Source organism: Hevea brasiliensis, chromosome 5 (genome assembly GCF_030052815.1).
Source record: "Hevea brasiliensis isolate MT/VB/25A 57/8 chromosome 5, ASM3005281v1, whole genome shotgun sequence".
Taxonomy (NCBI): Eukaryota; Viridiplantae; Streptophyta; class Magnoliopsida; order Malpighiales; family Euphorbiaceae; genus Hevea; species Hevea brasiliensis.
In genome coordinates, this window is record NC_079497.1 from 16,738,331 (window position 1) to 16,756,567 (window position 18,237).

An 18,237-nucleotide genomic window follows, 5' to 3' on the forward strand; every position below is an offset into this window, starting at 1 on the left:
TATTAGAGGTAATTAGTCAAAAAAATTTCCTCCTTTGTATTATTTTCTCTCCTTCTACACTTTCTCTTCAATTGTCATTTATTGCTTTCTAATTTCTTCGTAAAAAACAATAAATTTATTTGTATTTCCAATAATTTTTTTCAATGAGTTGTTTTAAACATAAAAAGAAATTAATGTTCTTATTATATTATAAGACTATACACTATATACACATGACTTTTTAATTAATATTTTAATATAATAAATTAAAAATATAAATAATATAATCTATAAATATATTTATAAATATAGTTAATAATTTAACATATATGTATATTAAAATTTGATTTTTGCTATAAAATTGGGGCTAGTTGGTGTTAATAGAATTGAAATTAATTGATCAAATCAGTGCTCCCGATTTAACCTTACACCACCTTAATTAACATTAGAGTTTTTCCTATAATTAATTAAGCTTAATGACAATATAAATTAATGATGATCAAGTATGGTAAAACACTCTTGAAGTGCATGCGAGTGTTAAAAGAATCTAAAGCCAACAATAACTCAAATGCATGCCTTTGTTGACATTAATTGCAAATCAAATTGTCAAATGAAATTACTTGTTATATATGAAAATCATAAACTTAATTACCGAAGATGTTACACCTTACCCCTCTATAAAGCATAACATGATCCCGTAGTATATCTAATGAATTACCGTACTTCGCATACCGATAACTCATTAAACATACTACAAGAGATTTTAAACCCTTTTCCTTTTAATTTAAAATGGTGGGTCATATTTTTTTATTATTAAAAATCATTTAATTGGAATTTATATCAAAATTAAATTATTGATTTATATAAAATCTTCACAATTTTTGTAAAAATTTCAATAGAGTGTCGGATGTATTTTGAGAAAACAATTCTTCAAAATCTGAAAAGAAAACACTTCCAATAGATTTTTCACCAACCCAACTGCAAATAATACTCAATTCAACACAAGTCAACACATTTCAATAAACCTTATCATCATTGCATTTAATTCAATTTACATATCATAGTCTAAAATTTCAAAAAGAAAATAAAAAATAACATTATTACAAGCTTTACTATACAACTGCTCAATGTGTACATATGGATACATATTATTAATTTACATCAAAAGAAAAATTTACAAAAAATATAATTAATATACCCGGAGAAAGTCCAAAATAGCTTCAAATTCAGCTCCAAGTAGTTTACTCTGCTGCTTTATACTTTTCCTTTTCTGCGACAGCAAAACAAGCTATCGCTGAGTATTGATACTTAGTGGTACACAACTAAGTAAATTAAATTCATTATAAAGCATAATAAATCAAAACATAACAAATCAAAATTTTTCATATCCAAAGAAGTGTTTTCCAAAATCTCAAGTTAACATGAATCATTTATTTCAAATCACATTTCACAAATCACAAAGTAAAAGTGTTGCCAAGAACACACAGTTTAGACCATGACACAAAATTTCATGATCAATGCCATGTTATATACCACGACAAAGCAAATCACCTCGCTAACTGTTATTAATGAGGGAAGGGCTAGCTAGCTAATGGGTACTGATCATATAGTCTTACCACACTAACCGTTATTAATGGGAGATATAAGCAATTTTTAATTGCCAAACCCCAAATAATCATTACTACCGGGGATTTCCGAACGAGACTGTCATGCTAACTGTGGTTTAAAAACTAATTCATAAAATTTCCATTCAAATAATTGCATTTCAATTCACTTAACATAAATTATTCAAGAATTTACCCTTATAGGGTTGGCAACACACAATTCATAAAGTTTAAAGAGAAAATCACAATTGTCACCGACACATTAAAACTCACAATTCATTCAAAACTATTTACAATATTAAAATCAATTGAATAAAATTAGTGTGCACAAATATCTAGTGAGTCGCCTCCTTGCCTTGACGCACTCTTTCATTGTCCTTTTCGGTCTTTTTTTTTAATGAAACACAAAATCACAGTATTTCAATACCTATCTAAATTATTTCTAATAGAAATTTCAATAATTGAATTTTTCACTTTACTTTATTTTACTTCTAAGGTCCCATAATTGAATTCTTTGTGTTTTTTATTATGGTAGTTACTATTCATTTGACCAATTAGTCAAAATATTGACTTTTTCATACTAAATACGTTTGTTAATTCTAATTACTCCCACATACTATATTTTGGGTCACATTTTTATTGATATTGATTGCCAAACTCAATTCAAGGTTTCCTAGAAGAATTGGCAAATTTTCAGTTTTGGGTCACTTACTTCTACTGTTCCATTGGACCCTCTACAGTGGGAATTTGGCTGACTTCCCTTCCTCAAAGTTGTTCCTTAATGTCTTAGCTTTAATTTCCTTTTTGAATCACTCCATTTGAAGTTTTGTAGCTCAAGTTATGCTATTTCTAAGGTGGCTAGCCGGATTAGTTCAAACCCAGAATTTTAGGTACCATTTTGGTTCTGACAGTTTAGAGCAACCAAATTTGGTTGACAATTTAACTTAGTTATGGATAGAATTTGGATTTGTGTTCTTCATAAAAGTTATAGTACTATGTCATAGCTTTCCAATGGTCTAAAATTCAGGTCATTTGGACCTTTCTACACCAAGTTATGATCATTTGAACAAATACTATTTATATGGTCAATTCTGTACAGGGGTAGTGTGTAAAATCCAGATTTAACCAAATTTTACACCCACTTATGGTCAATTTTAGGGCAAGGTTTCTACATGAAAATTGTAGCTTTGGGTCTTAGTTTTCATCACCAATTGACCTCACACCAATTGGAGCAACAAAATTTCAATTATGGTCCTTTAAATGGACCATGGTCAGGCTGTCCAGATTGAGCATTACACATTCACCATTTCATTTCAATTTCATGCATTCATAATGACACCAATTAACCAATTTAAACCTCAATTAGGTCAATTGGCAACAATTTTAAAAACCCTCAATTTTTTTCCCCAATTCTTCAATTGTCAAGAACTCTAATTATGCCTTTGCCACAATTCATGAAATCAAAGTATATAAATCACATCTACAAACTCAATCAAGCATGAATACACTTTTAATTCCAACAAATTCCATCAAACTTTATTTCTTCTTAAGGTGGCTGAATTTCCCTAGGTCCTATACATGTATGAATTTCATCTCTCTTAATGTAAATTCATCAAAATTAGCTCAATTTCAATCAATTATAGTAAAGGAAGAGATTGGATTAACTTACCTCTTTTAGCTCCTTTCACTCTTTCAAAACTTCAAGTTTTTCTCTACTTTCTTGCGCCCAATCTTTTCATCAAGATCCAAAAACAAAGTTTAACTAAGAGAGTTTTGGGATTTGTGGCTAGATTTAGTGGTTATACAAGCTTAAAATAAGCTTTAATGGTGGAATTTAGGAAGATGAAAGAGAGGAGAGAGAGATGGACGGGTTGGAGAAGAAAAAGACTCATCATTCATTTTTTTTTCTTTTTAATTTTAATTGGTCGTCTTAAGTAGACAATTATCCCATATTTTCAATAATTTTAAATTATAAAGTTTTATTATATCATGCTTACATAAGGTGATATCATAATGCATTTTATTTGAATTTCCTTTTTCCTTTCTTCTATTAACCTCTCCACTTTTAATCTATTTTTTACAATTTTAATTTTCTACATTTTAATGGACATGTAGGTCAAAAATCACCTCTAGGAGTGAATTGACCAAAATACCCTTCACCGGTTCAATCTCTTTTTCTAATAGCATTAGATTACTTCCTGAACTCTGATTCAATTATTTGAGCTTGTTTTCTATTCTTTTCTGGGGTTTTCACATTTCCACTAGCTTCGTAATAATTTTTTGGCCTGGGGTGCCATAAGGTCCCACTCAAAATCAGGGTAACGATTGACCTCGCAGTCACTTTCCGATTCGGTCACCCATCACTGTGGCCTTGGCTCATTTAATCCATTACGCTTTGTTTTCTTGATTTTTATTTTACCTTCATGTAATTATCATTAATTTTTGTTTGTGGCTTTTCTAGGTAACTTAATTATGGTTCTCAGCCCCTTGGCTGTCCGGACTGACACTGATCGTCGGAACAGTGAAATATATAGAACTAATGCATATAGGGGTATTATAAAAGATTAAAATAATTATAAGAATTTAAATTATGATATTTAAGCACATATTCAAAGCCTAAATTTATCATATTAAATCAAGTTAGGCTTGTATTTATACTTTTATTAATACTTTTGAATTAAGACTAACATAGTATTTATCATAGTCATACTATTAAAATTAGAGTATATATGAAAAACTTTCAAATTAGGGCTTATATGGTCCTAATGATATTCATATTATTAAAATTATGATATATATGATAAACTTTTAAATTAAGGCTTGTATAGTACTCATGATACTATATTATCATAATTATAACATATGTCATAAACTCTTGAATTGGGCACACCATAATTATTAAATTAGGACATGTATAATACTTATGGTACTTATACTATTAGAATCAAATAATATATGCTAAACTTTCAAATTAGAGCATGTATAATACTTATGATACTTATCTTATTAGAATTGGGGCATATATGCTTAAATTTTCAAATTAAGTCATCTATAGTGCTTATGATACTCGTACTATCAAAATTAGGGTTATAAATGAGTCAAAATTCCTATGAGTTGTTTGAGCCTTAGCTCATTTTCTAAATAAACTAAGTTCAAGCTACCAATGCTAGGCTCATTAAGGCTTGCGAGTTAGGTCGTTATATAGGCTTATAGGTCAATTTGTTGAATAGGCTTGTAAGTAAACTCATTGAACATGCTTATAAAATACTTATGATTATATAGTATATTTGATTTAAATTATAATGATACATTAATAAGATAATTAAGGTTTACATAGTACTTTACGAGCATATAATTAAGTCTTATATAGTATTTTAAAAGTATTATATTTGATTTAAAAAATAATAATAATTGATAAGATAATTAAGAATTACATATTACTTGACAAGTGTGTAATTAAGTCTTATGTAATATTTTAAAAGTATATAACATATCTAATGTAAAAAATAATGAGTATATATAACACCTAATGACACATTGCCAACATTAATAAGACTTACAATATGAGTATCTATAATTATATAGTATATTATTAAAAATATAATGATATATGTATAAGATAAATAATCTATGAGTATAAAAGATATGATTTAACACGTAATGACACATTGTTAAGATTAATTAAGATGGCTTACTTTGTGAGTATGTATAAGTATATGGTATATTCAATGAAAAGCACCATATACTTATACATATTCACAAAGTAAGACATTAAGATTTATAATATATTTTATGAGTATGTAATAAATAAAAAATATATATTTGAAATTAAAAATTTAATTAAATGCTATAATAACATATTGTTAAATTACATTAAATATTATATAATTAAAAATTGTATATTTAAAAATTTAAAATAAAAGAATAAAAATTTTGATCAAGCGCTATAGCGTATAGTTAAAAATACTTTAAAAAAATTATAAATAAAAAAATGTATATTTAAAATTAAAAATAAAATAATTAAAATTTTAATTAAAGAATATAACATAGAGTTAAAAAAATTTAGAAAATTATAAATAAAAAATATACATTAAAAAATTAAATAAATATTATAATAAATAAAATAAAAGAATTCGAAAAGTCAAGTGGAAACGATTTGTTTCTAAAGTTCAATTCTAAAGTTTCACATTTGCTTTATTCAACCCATAATGTACATATTCAATCCATAATGTACATATTCAATAGAATTCAATACCTCTAAGATTGAAACGACTTGTTTTGAAATTAAGTTAACAAAATATAGTAATTTTTTGTTTGATTTACAATTGCCCCTGTCACATGATTAATTATTTTGATGATGAAATTAATTCAATGCGCAATTAAAATTATTGATTGGTTAATTATTTGCTTTCCGATTGAGTAACAAAGATTAAAAAAAACAATCACTTATTAAGAAAAATAATATAAGATTTTAATTAAAAAAATTACATCAATATTAATATGCCCTTACGTAACACTTATTAGTATTACGAGATTAAAAAAAATGAACTTTGTGAGGCATATCAAGCAAAGGCACGATAATGACATCTAATAAATTCAAATTATATATTTTTATTATAATAGGCATTTCAAACTCTTTAAATTAAACATTTTTTTAGTATTATTCTTAATTATAAAAGAGAAAAAGGGAGATAAAGCTTTTCTTCTAATTTTATGTAGCATACAAGTTTTATTTCTATACTCATGAAAAATAAATTTTTTTTTATTGAAATTTATATTTTGTATTGTGACTTGCAATACTTTTAATGAATAAAATAAAATTTGAAATTTAATATTTGAATATTATTTTATAAAAATTTATATAAGGGAAATATTATAAAAGTATAAAATTTTAAGTTATAAAATTATACAAATATTTTCATTGATTTATATTTAATGTGAATTAACTTTATTTATCGAGCATCGCTTGACAAATAACACTTTATTTATTTATTTATTTTTTTATAGAAAAAGGAATTTTTTTTTATTATTATAACGAAAAGAATGAATTATAAGGGTAGCACATATACACTAGGTATACTAATAATTTCTCGAAACAAAAAAAAAGGAAGCCGTAAGCAGCACGCTTGACGAATGACGCGCTTTCAGCGTTGCTGGATTTCCTAAAACCCCTTGCCCTTGACCTCCATTTTCAACAATCCCATCTCTCTCTCTCTCTCTTTCTCTCCATCTGTCTCTTAACCCTTTTACAGCCGCAGTTCTGAGCTTCTCTCCTCACTGATTTCTTCAAATTTTTGGGCGGATTTCAATTAAATCGACTGCTACAGCGTTGCCGCGGCGTAAAGAGGACTTCAAGAGTCTGATTCTTGACTGAATGGCTTCAATGGAATCTTCTTTTTGGTGCTACAGATGCAGCCGTTTCATCAGGGTCAGGGTTCGGGCAACCCATGATTCGATCCTTTGCCCCGAATGTGGCGGCGGTTTCGTCGAGGATATTGGAACCCCTTCTCGTTCCCCACTCCACCATCGATTCCCTGCCGCCGCAATTTACCCGTTTAATCCGGATCACATCACCACACCAAGCTTGCGCCGCAACCGTCGGAGTGGCGGAGATCGCTCCCCTTTCAATCCAGTCATCGTTCTCCGAGGTCCTGCAGATGGCGGTGGCGCAAATGACGGAGCTTCCGGGGACTTCGAGCTATACTATGACGATGGTGTTGGGTCTGGACTCCGTCCTCTACCGGAGAGCATGTCGGAGTTCTTGATGGAATCGGGATTTGACCGGCTTCTTGTTCAGTTGACTCAATTGGAAATCAACGGCGTTGGTCGATTTGAGCATCCACCAGCTTCAAAAGCTGCAATCGAGTCAATGCCTGTGATCAAAATCCTCTCCAGCCACGTCTCTATGGAATCTCACTGTGCAGTTTGTAAAGAGCCATTTGAACTTAACACGGAGGCGCGCGAGATGCCATGTAAGCACATTTATCACTATGATTGCATCCTCCCGTGGTTATCTCTTCGCAATTCTTGCCCAGTTTGTCGGCATGAGCTACCGACAGACTTGCGTGGAAATGGCAGTGGGAGTGGCAGGAGTTCACCAGAGTCAGGTGAGGAGACCGTGGGCTTAACGATATGGAGACTGCCTGGTGGCGGCTTTGCGGTAGGGAGATTTACTGGGGGAAGGAGAGCGGCAGAGAGGGAGCTTCCTGTTGTGTTTACGGAGATGGATGGTGGGTTCAACGCTCCAACTGTACCTAGGATGATTTCATGGGCACCCAGTGGGAGAAGATCAAGAGAGGGCAGTGGGTTGGGCCGTGCATTTCGCAATTTCTTTTCCTTCTTCGGAAGGATAGGAAGGCGTGCTAGGGATGAATCTGGTTTAGCTCGAAGAAGTAGATCAAATACAATGTTGGCTAGGTCCTCAAGGAGAGAAAACTCGCCTTGGTTTATGCAAGATAATAGATGGTGAATTGAATTGTCTGTAGTTGCTTATCTAATTATTGATATCATCAATTATTGCAGTTATTCATTCCTCATAAGAAAAGGGAATATATGTACATTGTACAATTCTTTTTACTGTAAATAACAACAATCAAAGAAGATATGAGGGATTGTCCGGTTTAAATTCTTTCAAGGAGAGAAATTTGGAATTGGTAGGAGATTAGTTATCATTCGTGAGGAAGGTGGAGAATAAGAAGAAGATGACGAAGAAAGCTGTGCAGTTAGAGTGGGCCTTTAGAAGTTACTGAGGTACTAATCCTTTTGTGTAATTGTGCCTTTTATAATTTAAGGCCTTGTAAGTGTTTCACTAACTGTTTTTCGAACAATGGTTAATGCACCTCACCTTATTTATTTGTAATTTTGTTGTTGTAATATTAGTATGTTTATTTGTACTTTATGAAAAAAAAAAAAAAAAAGAAAACAAACTGAGTTATCAATCATGTGTGATATTTTTTTTTTGAGAAGTAATCATGTGTAACGTTGCAATCTGTCTTACTGACATTTAGTTTCTGTTGGACTTATTCAGCTGAAATGCCATCTTCAAACTGGGGTTATATCCGTCCAAGTTCCTTGGACCATGTGATTGGTTCTGAGAATTGTAATTTTTATCCAATAATTCATTATAGAACAAAAGCTTATAGTTGGGAGTAGGACCAATGTTTGTTGCTTAAACATTGTGTTTGTGGATGTCATTTCAACATGGTAGAACAACATTTTTATTGTCATGAACATTGTGATTTAAAATCAAAAAATTATTTCAATTGGCAGTCAGGGAGATGCTAAGCAATGCACTCTTTTAACATGTTTTGCTGCATCACTTGGAGTCATGTTATCCTGTAAGATCATTATAAACAACAAATGTATATTAGGTTATAATGAATCACTTAGTTTTATATCAATTTTCGTGATTTGTTTCTGTCCACAATATTTCTCGTTCATAGTGTAATTTCTACTTGTTTCAGTTTCCTGATCCATTTGACAGTTTGAGCATGTATTTTTCTAAAACTTTCTGCTATGGAAAAATAGTTTGATAACTGAGAGGTTAGGATTTTGAGGTATCAATCTGGTAAATTCTTCAAGCTAAATAAGCGCCTGAACTGTGAAAGCTGAGGAGTGGTTTCAATATTGTGGGTTTCTTTTGCTGCAGGTTTGGATTTTTATTTTCAACCCAGAAGAGAACATTTGTGGTTTTTTTCCATTGAAAATTTGCAGGGAAATGGAATTAATAATCGATCTATAACTGCTGAAGCACCCTGTTGTGATACTATGTGGTATGTGTGTGTGTGTGTTGTTTAAACTTTGTCATGCGTAGTTTGTGCATGTGGGTTGGCTATTGTCTTATTCTACAATTTTTAGTTACCATTTCACATCAACCTTCTAAAAATTTTGTACAATGTCGGTGGTGAACATTGATTCATGCATGTATAAATCAAACAAGTTACTTGAGTCTAGAAGTTAATGAATTCTGGTATCTTCCCCTTGGGCATTTTTCTTTTCCTGAAAGGGATGGCATTCTGTTTCATTTAACCATATTTTTGTTATAGAATTTACTGCTAAGTTGAATAATGATGTCACATGTCAATCAGTATATTTGAAGTATGACTCATTAACATGTAAAAACTTTTTTGTCTGCATCATTCTCATATATAAATTCCTAATATTATCCAAGAATAGTACTAATATTTAGGTATTAGTATATTGTTTTATCTGGTAAATTAAGTTTTTTGGGATTCCTAATCCTAGTAGGAATAAAAATTTTGAGAATTAGTATCTATAGAGAATTTGCTTCTCTTGATCCTTTTTGGTTTTCTTCTTGTTGCACATCAACGTGTACATTATGATATGGTAAAAAAAATTCTCAAGTCGCACTCAGCTTTCAGTCTAGAATTGTGCTTACTTCATGTGGGCATGCTTACTGCTAAAATCACATTATTATATCCCTAGCAGCCGCTATCTACATGGATAAGCAACTGGTGATGGCTTTGCTCCACACTTGGATTCTCATTGTATTTGAATATTATGTGAACATAGTGTCAGCATAAAAATTTGTGGAGAAGTGGTAAATTTTTAACCATTTGTATACATGCATATTAAATGTTATCTGATTCTAGCTTTCAGTTTTTTTTTTTTTCAACTTTGGCTTATGTGAAATATATACAAGTTATTAAGTTTTCTTTAATACAGTATATTTTGCAGAAAAGCTCGTTACATCAGTTGGAGAGCATTGTAGGGCACCAAGACATATTGGTGGCATTTACTGTGATTATGTGCTCTTGGTATAGGATTAGCAATTTGATTTTTTCTTGCATTGTATATATCAGTATTATGGATTATGAATGCAAGTTATTTTATTTAAAAGTTTATGTTTTCCCTTGTTGTTCTTTATATTGGCTGTGTTTTAGAATTGAATCAGGTGGCATTGGTGGAAGTTAAATTTGCTAATGAAAATAAGATCATCGAGGACGCAGATCTGCAGTTACAATGGCAGACACTCTGAGTCTTGATGGCGTATATACTGTACGGCGTCATGAGGATATCTCAATGGATTCATGAAAACTTAGAAGGCCAGAGTATGACAAGCAATGAGCTTTCTGTGCGATGGGAAACGACCCTCTGTCTTCATCTTGATGCTTGATCTTCATCCTGTGTGGCTAGAAATCAAGGCATCGAATACAAATCAGTTGTGATTGCCATGTAGCCCCTGTGCGATACTGATTCGTGGAGCAAGTACACTAGTTCATTTTATTCAGATCCATGGAGTGCAAATAAGTTTCACATGGGGGTTTCTTCTCATTTAGGTGGTTTTGGTTTTTACAGCTAGGCTAGCCAGTTTAATGGGGCTCGCCAATTCAAACAATCCTGGTGTGTTCATATCCTGTACTGTAGTGTAGAGGAAGATTAAACAGGACATAACTAAAATTACCTGGAATTTGTGGTACTTGTGTTTTTGGTATGCTGTAAATGGCATGCTGCTCGAAAGTTGAAGAAACTTGTCATATTCTTTTCTTGTCGTTTGTGTGGCAGCATCAGGATTTTTGGACGTGGTCATAAAACCTTAAAAGTCTGCGATTCTTAGATATGCGTTAAGGTTTTCAAGAGCGAAGAGAGGTGCCCTTGATGTGATTGTGGTAAACGAAATAGGGGTTGCAAAAGCTAAACATGGCTTCATTGGTTCAGGGAAGGTATGGGACCAACCTTATCCATTCAACCACATGAATCCTGAGCTCTGACGTGGCCTTATCCAATTGGTAACAACTAAATCCATACGCCATAACCAGATGCAAGCTATGCCATCAAACTTCTGTCGGCTTTTTTTTTATCTTTAATACGATTCCATTTCTGTAGCCAATTTAAGTAATTTGTCTTGAATTTGGAGTGGAAAATCTTCAAGTGGGCATAGATGGCAACGTTAGCTCATCTGCAGAGTTTTGCTGGAAATTCACCCAAGAAATGTGCAGTTCCAGGCTCTTGCATTTGTGCTCTACCAAGGCCTGCAGGTTCAACAGTTGTATCGTGTAACTGGGGCCACAAGAAGAAGAGATCGTTGACGGTTGTTGCAGCAGTTGGAGATGTATCCGCTGATGGCACAACCTATCTTATTGCAGGTGCAGCTGCTGTAGCTCTACTTGGAACCGCCTTCCCCATCGTTTTCTCCCGCAAGGACCTGTAATTTCACTCTCATTTTTTCTAATTCCTGGTTAATAATCCTTGCAAATTGCAAAGCTAACTAAATGTTTTGTTTGAATTGGCTTTTGTTCTTCTTAGCTCTGTTTCTTTGATTCTAAGCAGTGTTTTTTTTTTTTCATTCTGAATTGCTCATCGCAGGTGTCCTGAGTGTGATGGAGCAGGTTTCATTAGGAAGTCAGGAGCAGCTTTGAGGGCTAATGCTGCTCGGAAAGACCAGGCTCAGATCGTTTGTCCTCGTTGCAATGGTCTTGGCAAACTAAATCAAATTGACAAAAAAGCTCAGTAATAGTACTGGGATCCTCTCAAGTTTGCTATTAACATGATGGGTCTTGGTCATTGAATTCAAATTGAATTACTATTAGAATCTTATCACATAAAATAATCATGCCCCCTTGTAAAATTTTAATTGTGAATTCATTTGTCTATCATGAGACCTATCATGTGGCACGACACATGAAAGGATCCGAATAAAATAAACTCCAATATTGTGATATGTAATTTTAATCTTTGTTTAGTCTCTCATTCTCTCTTGTGTCCTTGCCTTTATTAACATTATCATCACAAGCGCGTAAAATGCATGTTGTTTGAGGGTGTTCTTTTGATTTCATTACTAGACCATAATGATTGGATCAAAGGAGGGCCATTCCGGGATTTAGCAATACAATTTGCTATAAATAGTAGGATCGGGGTCAATATTGTTGATTCAAAATCCGCCCGGAAAAACAGCAAATTACACTGACAAGTGTGAAATTACACAAGAAAGTAGCCTTTTGTGTCTCATGCCTCTTCAATCGCTGCAGTTCCAACATTTTGCCTTTCTCTCGCTTTGATTTCTCCAAAACTTATTTCAAACGGTAATGAAATCCGAGAGACGAAGCAAGCTGTTCCTTCCCTTGTGATTTTTCTAGTTTTGTTTTTATAGTGAGTATTAAGGCAAAAAGAATGACGCGAGATGAGGATCTGCTGGGTCGTGACCGTGGTGATGAATTCCAAACCGACGATGAAGAAAACCTGGCAGAAAGGGCTTGTGAAAATCATTACGATACAGAATCCGATGACTCTTCTCCTACGCACATCTCAAATCATAGTATTGAGTCTGCTACTCCTACGTGGCCTCAGAGTTACAGGTATCCTCATAAATGTTAGTACCCTTTTTTCCCTTCTTTTTTAGGTACCTTTAATTAAGCTCTTATCTAGGAATCTGGAGAGATTTGGGTTTTATAAGCATGGAAAGTTCTTAACTACATCCCTATGTATATATTTTTTCATAAACCCAATCAATCTGAATTCAAGAAACGATATATTGTAATAGGATCGTAAAAATGATATGTCAATTATTAATTGAATAGGTATACGCATCCTGGTGTATATAAATTCTTATAATTCATAATCTTGCAATGTAGTATCAGCAAAAAATGTTTCCTTATCAATCGTATTATGTTAGTGGAATACACGCATTAACTCAAGGGTTATGCTCACGTTATTGATCAAGGTTTGAAATTTTCGAAATAAACTACTTCCAGATTTTTGGTTCTTGCATTGGAATATCTTTCTTTAATCAGATTGAAAATATGCTTGATTCTCTTCAAAGAGCAAGTAAATGACCTATAAAATCATTAATAGATTCTTTTGACTAGTTGGGACAAGTCCAATTGTTAACTCAATCAATGCAATTACCTCATTTTTTTATGAAAATGTGCAGGAGGTCGATAGACATGCTCACTACTCAAATTAGCTTCATGAAAGGGACTGGAGGTGGGGGAGGCATAACCAGTTCCTTAACTTCAGTTTGCAAGATAGGCCAAAGTTCTGAGTTTGCTTCTTCCCTAAGTAAACCTCTCATCTCGCAACAAAGTTTAGACAAAGAAGAAGTTCCTACCTCTACACTTCCACTTAAGTTAAGTGGATCGTTTCCCTCAAGATTTTCCATTGATGAATTGCCACCGCCAAATAAGGACAGCTCATTTGCCCAAGCAGTCCTAAATGGTAAAAAATTTGATACTTTTTTTATTCCTAACTCTGCAATGTCTTAGGTGTGTTTTGAGGGAAGAAACATGATGCAATCACATAAAGGTGCAAAGGGTTTAAACCAAGTAGACTCGAGAATTACAAAAAAAAAAAAAAAAAAATTAAAACAAACACCACAAGAAATTCATAGTCATGCAGACCTGAAATAAAAATTACTCTTGGTGACTAGGTGCAAAGGATAGATATCGAAAGATTAAATTTAAAGTGAGAAAAAAATTAAAAAAAAAATACAAAAAATGAGAACACCCCATTCAGAAACCCAAGTGAGTGACTGGTTGGGGAGAGAAACATGGAAGGGGAGAGAAATGTAGAAGTAAAGGATTACTAAAGAAGGAAAGGAAAGGAAGAGAAAGAGGAAAATCAGGTGGTTGGGGGAGAAAGAGGAGTGAAGGAAGAAAGAAAAAAGGAAAAAGGTAACTCTCATACCTAGTTTAGTTCAATTGCACCAGCAGGATGCAACAATAAAAAAATGTCCAAGTTCTTCACAGGTTCTTACTTGTTTTTTTGGAGAAATTTTTGTATAGACCCGATTTATTATGAACCCTAGACACTAATATGTAGAACCTATGCATTTAAAAGGAGGATCCCACCATAAATTTTGTGTCTTGGATTCATGGTGGATTAGGTCTAGACAAAAAAAATCTTTTTATTTTTGGATTGTAACACATAGAGATCATCTTTTTTCTTGTCTTTATTTCTTTTATGTGTGTGGCTGTGTTATGTTACAATTAAAAAAAAAAAAAAATTGTGGGGAGAAACATGCCCGATGCACGGTGTGAGATGTGCATATAGGGTCACCTCCTCAAGGTCGCTGACTTTGCCTTCAGGACGTGTCAAGGCTTGCGCCTTGTGCCTCAAGCGCACCTTTAATAACACTTCTCAAGTTTCTGTATAACAACCTTATTCCAAGTCCAAATGATCTGACATTTATCACAAATATGCTATTGAACCTTTCATGATTTGTTTTTTCTTGAACCCTTTATATATATATATATATATATATATATATATATATATATATATATATATATATATATATATAATAGCTCAATAAATACAACTTATGTAGTCAATTGAACAAAATAAACCATGAAGGGTTTAATTGCACTTTTATAGATTATAAAAAATATAAGGTCTCTAATGCACTATGGAGGTGTATATCCTTTTGTTGTCAATGTCCTAAGTAGAGGAAGTTTTGAATGTTCAAAGATCTGCTTCTCCTTAGACTGGGATATATCTAAGAATGGAATTTACAGGCTTTTTCCTTTGAAAAAAAAAAAAAGGCTTTCAAAATGGTCAATCTGGAGGTATGAGATCTAAGTATGTAAGATCAATGAAGGAGAGGGGGGTGGGCGGGTGGGGGAGTGTTTTCAAACAAAATTATTGATCTAGTAATCAACAAGAACTGATTAAACATAACAATACCTTCATAATGTCTCCCAATCAAATTATGGTATTATTTATTACTTGTTACAATGCTTAGGGATAATTTGTGTTAACACAATATTGGCTTGTTTGTACTTAAATTTCCTCTATTTTCTTCAAGCTAATTTTTCTTTTGTTTCTTCTTTTAAGGAATAAATATTCTATGTGGCATAGGACTCCTTACAACACCTTATGCAGTCAAAGAAGGAGGATGGTTGAGTCTCTTAATCCTCTTATTCTTTGGTATCCTCTATTGTTATACTGGTTCACTATTAAAGAAATGTTTAGAAAGGTCGCCTGGACTCAGAACATACCCTGATATTGGGCAGGCTGCTTTTGGAGTGGCTGGTCGCCTAATGATATCTGTAAGTTAAATACTAATGTAATCTTCCAATTATTATTTTTGTGTCAACATAAAAAGAAAGTCTTCTTGTTTCATCATATTGACATTGGGTTTCGTTCATTTACAGATATTGTTATATTTTGAATTATATGTAAGTGCAATGGATTTTTCCCTTTTTGTTAATCTCAATTATTATATTTTAAACTTGTTTTCATTGTGCTAAAAGGTAAATACCTTTGGCTTATAGGCAGCTTGTGTGGAATATGTAATTATGATGAGTGATAACTTGTCAACCTTATTCCCAGACACTTTCATGAGTTTTTCTGGAGTACAACTTAATTCTCATCAAATCTTTGCCTTCATAGCAACGATTATTGTTCTTCCAACTGTTTGGCTTCGAGACCTTAGTTTGTTGTCTTACCTTTCAGGTTCCATAACCTTTCATTTCTTTCTTTTTTTTCCTACTTCAATTTTTGTTCATTTTTTCCTTAAAAAAATAATAATAAAGAACACTTTCAAACTATGCCTATTAATATTTGAAGCCATTGTCTTCAGTTGGAGGAGTAGGTGCATCAATTTTGGTAGCTTTCTGCTTGTTGTGGGTTGGGGTGGTGAACAAAGTCGGATTTCATCAAAATGGAGTAGCTCTAAATCTTCCAAAACTACCTTTTGCAGTTGGGATTTACGGTTATGGCTTCTCTGGTCATGCTGTTTTTCCAAATATTTACTCCTCTATGAAAGAGACATCAAGATTTACATCAGTTTTAATTATCAGGTAAAAGCAAAATGTTTTTTTTTTTTTTTTCCTTTGAACTAGGGCCTAGTCAATTTCTTTGCCATAATTATTCCTATCCATTTGTTCAATATGCAATAGCCTAAATATCATTATATAGACATGCAATGTATTTCCTTTATGAGAATACTAGATTGATCACTTCATATCATCTGCCTGTGTTCTTAAATTTTGATTATTTCTCCTTTTTTGTCTTAGAAACATGCATTCATCTAATCCACAACTGAAAAAAGTGAATATGTTGCTTTGCTAATGTATTTCCAACATTGTTGCAGCTTCATTTTTTGTTGGTTTTTGTACACCGCTGTAGCAATATGTGGCTTTTTGATGTTTGGTGACTCCATCAAATCCCAATATACATTAAACATGCCTGTAGAGTTCATGGCTTCTAAGATTGCAGTCTGGACAGCGGTATGATAAGACACATAGTTCATTATTATGAAAAATTATCACATATGTTCATATTAATTAAATAGAGCCACTAATTATTTTGTAATCCAAATAAAAAGTGACAATATTTCACTTGGTATGTAATAACATATTCAAGAAATATGTGCCTGAGTGATTTGCAGGTCGTGAACCCAATGACAAAGTATGCCTTGACAATAACACCTGTGGCATTGAGTTTAGAGGAACTCATGCCTTCAGGTCGTCTTAGATCTTACGGTGTATCATTAATCATCAGAACAACTTTAGTAGTTTCAACTTTAGTTGTGGCACAAACATTTCCATACTTCGGTAAGAACTTACCTATATTTTGATCAGCATTAGTTTTTAGATTTTATTTAGAGCCTTATTTGCTTTTATAAATGGGGTTGCAGGTTTTGTGATGGCCTTTATTGGGTCTTCACTTGCAATGCTTGTTGTAAGTTTTTTCTTCAAACTTCATTCGCAATTTGTAATATTAAATAGGAGGACCAATTTCTCTGTTTTCATTTTATGACAGGCTGTTATCTTTCCATGCGCATGTTATCTCTGCTTACTTCATGAAAGATTAACCAAGTTGCAGGTTGAAATTCTTGACCTCATTCCCATTAATCATTATTTTCAAATAATAATTTATATTTATTTAGATAAGTGGTAATCCCTCTTGTTCAATATTCTATTATTTAATCAGATTTCAGCTTGCATACTCACCATTGGCGTAGGGATGCTGACTGCCTGTGTTGGTACATATTCATCTATTTTAAGAATGGCTAACAAATTTATCTAATGGAAGGAAAATGAAGTCTTGGATCTATTTGTGGATATCGGGCTATCTACAATTGAATATGGTCAACTGACTCCACTCAATTTCTATTTTTTTTCTTAATTCAAAAAGGGAAAAAGGGGAGGGGAACAAGAAAGAAGCCATAGGTATTTTGAGTTAAAAAACAAATTGTGTACTTCAAATTTTAACTTGGTAAAATTAGATGAAAAATAAGAGAATTGGGTAAATTTTGAGGTTGATGAAGTATTATATTTTGATATATGGTGTTGAAGTGGGCAAAGAAATGTGAAGGGAAACAAAGTAACTTTTTTTGCTAAATAGTGTTATAATTGATGCGATTGATATATGCATGCAAAGAACATCTGAGAGTTGAACAAGAATTAACTTGTTTGTTGTTGTGTACAAATAATGAAATACTATTTGCCTTAATAAAAATAAAGAATGTTAAATGGTACATTTATATTACGTTTGCTTAGCTTTCTTTTCTTATTATTTGGAAAGCAAACAATAAAAATTGACACTTTAGAAGGTTTAGAACAAAAAAAGGAAATCAAATGCTATATTTTAATTGATGTGTTTAAGATGCTTTAACATGTAACATAAACATGTAGGCTATATTTCAATACACATAAATGGTAAACTTTTCTCTCTATACTATCATTAACAA

General features: G+C 32.4%; 3 protein-coding genes across 4 annotated transcripts; all 3 read left to right on the top strand.

Annotated features, from left to right (window-relative positions):
* The first annotated feature begins 6,683 nt into the window (after positions 1-6,683).
* On the top strand, positions 6,684-8,442 carry LOC110647760 (E3 ubiquitin-protein ligase RDUF2). The gene has a single exon (XM_058147097.1). The coding sequence runs from the start codon at positions 6,958-6,960 to the stop codon at positions 8,050-8,052; it is 1,095 nt and encodes a 364-aa protein (XP_058003080.1). The 5' UTR covers positions 6,684-6,957; the 3' UTR covers positions 8,053-8,442.
* Positions 8,443-11,217: 2,775 nt separating this feature from the next.
* LOC110647770 (uncharacterized) lies at positions 11,218-12,293 on the top strand. Its single transcript, XM_021801746.2, has 2 exons — positions 11,218-11,750; positions 11,910-12,293. The coding sequence occupies exons 1-2, from the start codon at positions 11,485-11,487 to the stop codon at positions 12,055-12,057; spliced, it is 414 nt and encodes a 137-aa protein (XP_021657438.2). The 5' UTR covers positions 11,218-11,484; the 3' UTR covers positions 12,058-12,293.
* A 128-nt stretch (positions 12,294-12,421) lies between these two features.
* Positions 12,422-18,022, top strand: LOC110647734 (amino acid transporter AVT1D). Of its 2 annotated transcripts, none has more exons than XM_058147095.1 (11): positions 12,422-12,898; positions 13,474-13,757; positions 15,375-15,589; positions 15,695-15,718; positions 15,815-15,995; positions 16,123-16,342; positions 16,636-16,771; positions 16,933-17,098; positions 17,182-17,225; positions 17,307-17,369; positions 17,478-18,022. In XM_058147095.1, exons 1-11 carry the CDS (start codon positions 12,714-12,716, stop codon positions 17,571-17,573), a joined length of 1,614 nt encoding a protein of 537 aa, XP_058003078.1. In that variant the 5' UTR covers positions 12,422-12,713; the 3' UTR covers positions 17,574-18,022. The 2 variants fall into 2 exon arrangements, with proteins under 2 accessions (XP_058003078.1, XP_058003079.1); XM_058147096.1 differs by having other exon boundaries at positions 12,773-12,912.
* Positions 18,023-18,237: the final 215 nt, after the last annotated feature.

Coding starts and splice junctions, on each gene's coding strand:
- LOC110647734 (XM_058147095.1), top strand. CDS start 12,714: ATGACGCGAGATGAGGATCTGCTGGGTCGTGACCGTGGTGATGAATTC. Junction 13,758..15,374: donor TGCCCAAGCAGTCCTAAATG/GTAAAAAATTTG, acceptor TCTTCTTTTAAG/GAATAAATATTCTATGTGGC. Junction 17,370..17,477: donor AAAGATTAACCAAGTTGCAG/GTTGAAATTCTT, acceptor TTATTTAATCAG/ATTTCAGCTTGCATACTCAC.
- LOC110647770 (XM_021801746.2), top strand. CDS start 11,485: ATGGCAACGTTAGCTCATCTGCAGAGTTTTGCTGGAAATTCACCCAAG. Junction 11,751..11,909: donor GTTTTCTCCCGCAAGGACCT/GTAATTTCACTC, acceptor TGCTCATCGCAG/GTGTCCTGAGTGTGATGGAG.
- LOC110647760 (XM_058147097.1), top strand. CDS start 6,958: ATGGCTTCAATGGAATCTTCTTTTTGGTGCTACAGATGCAGCCGTTTC.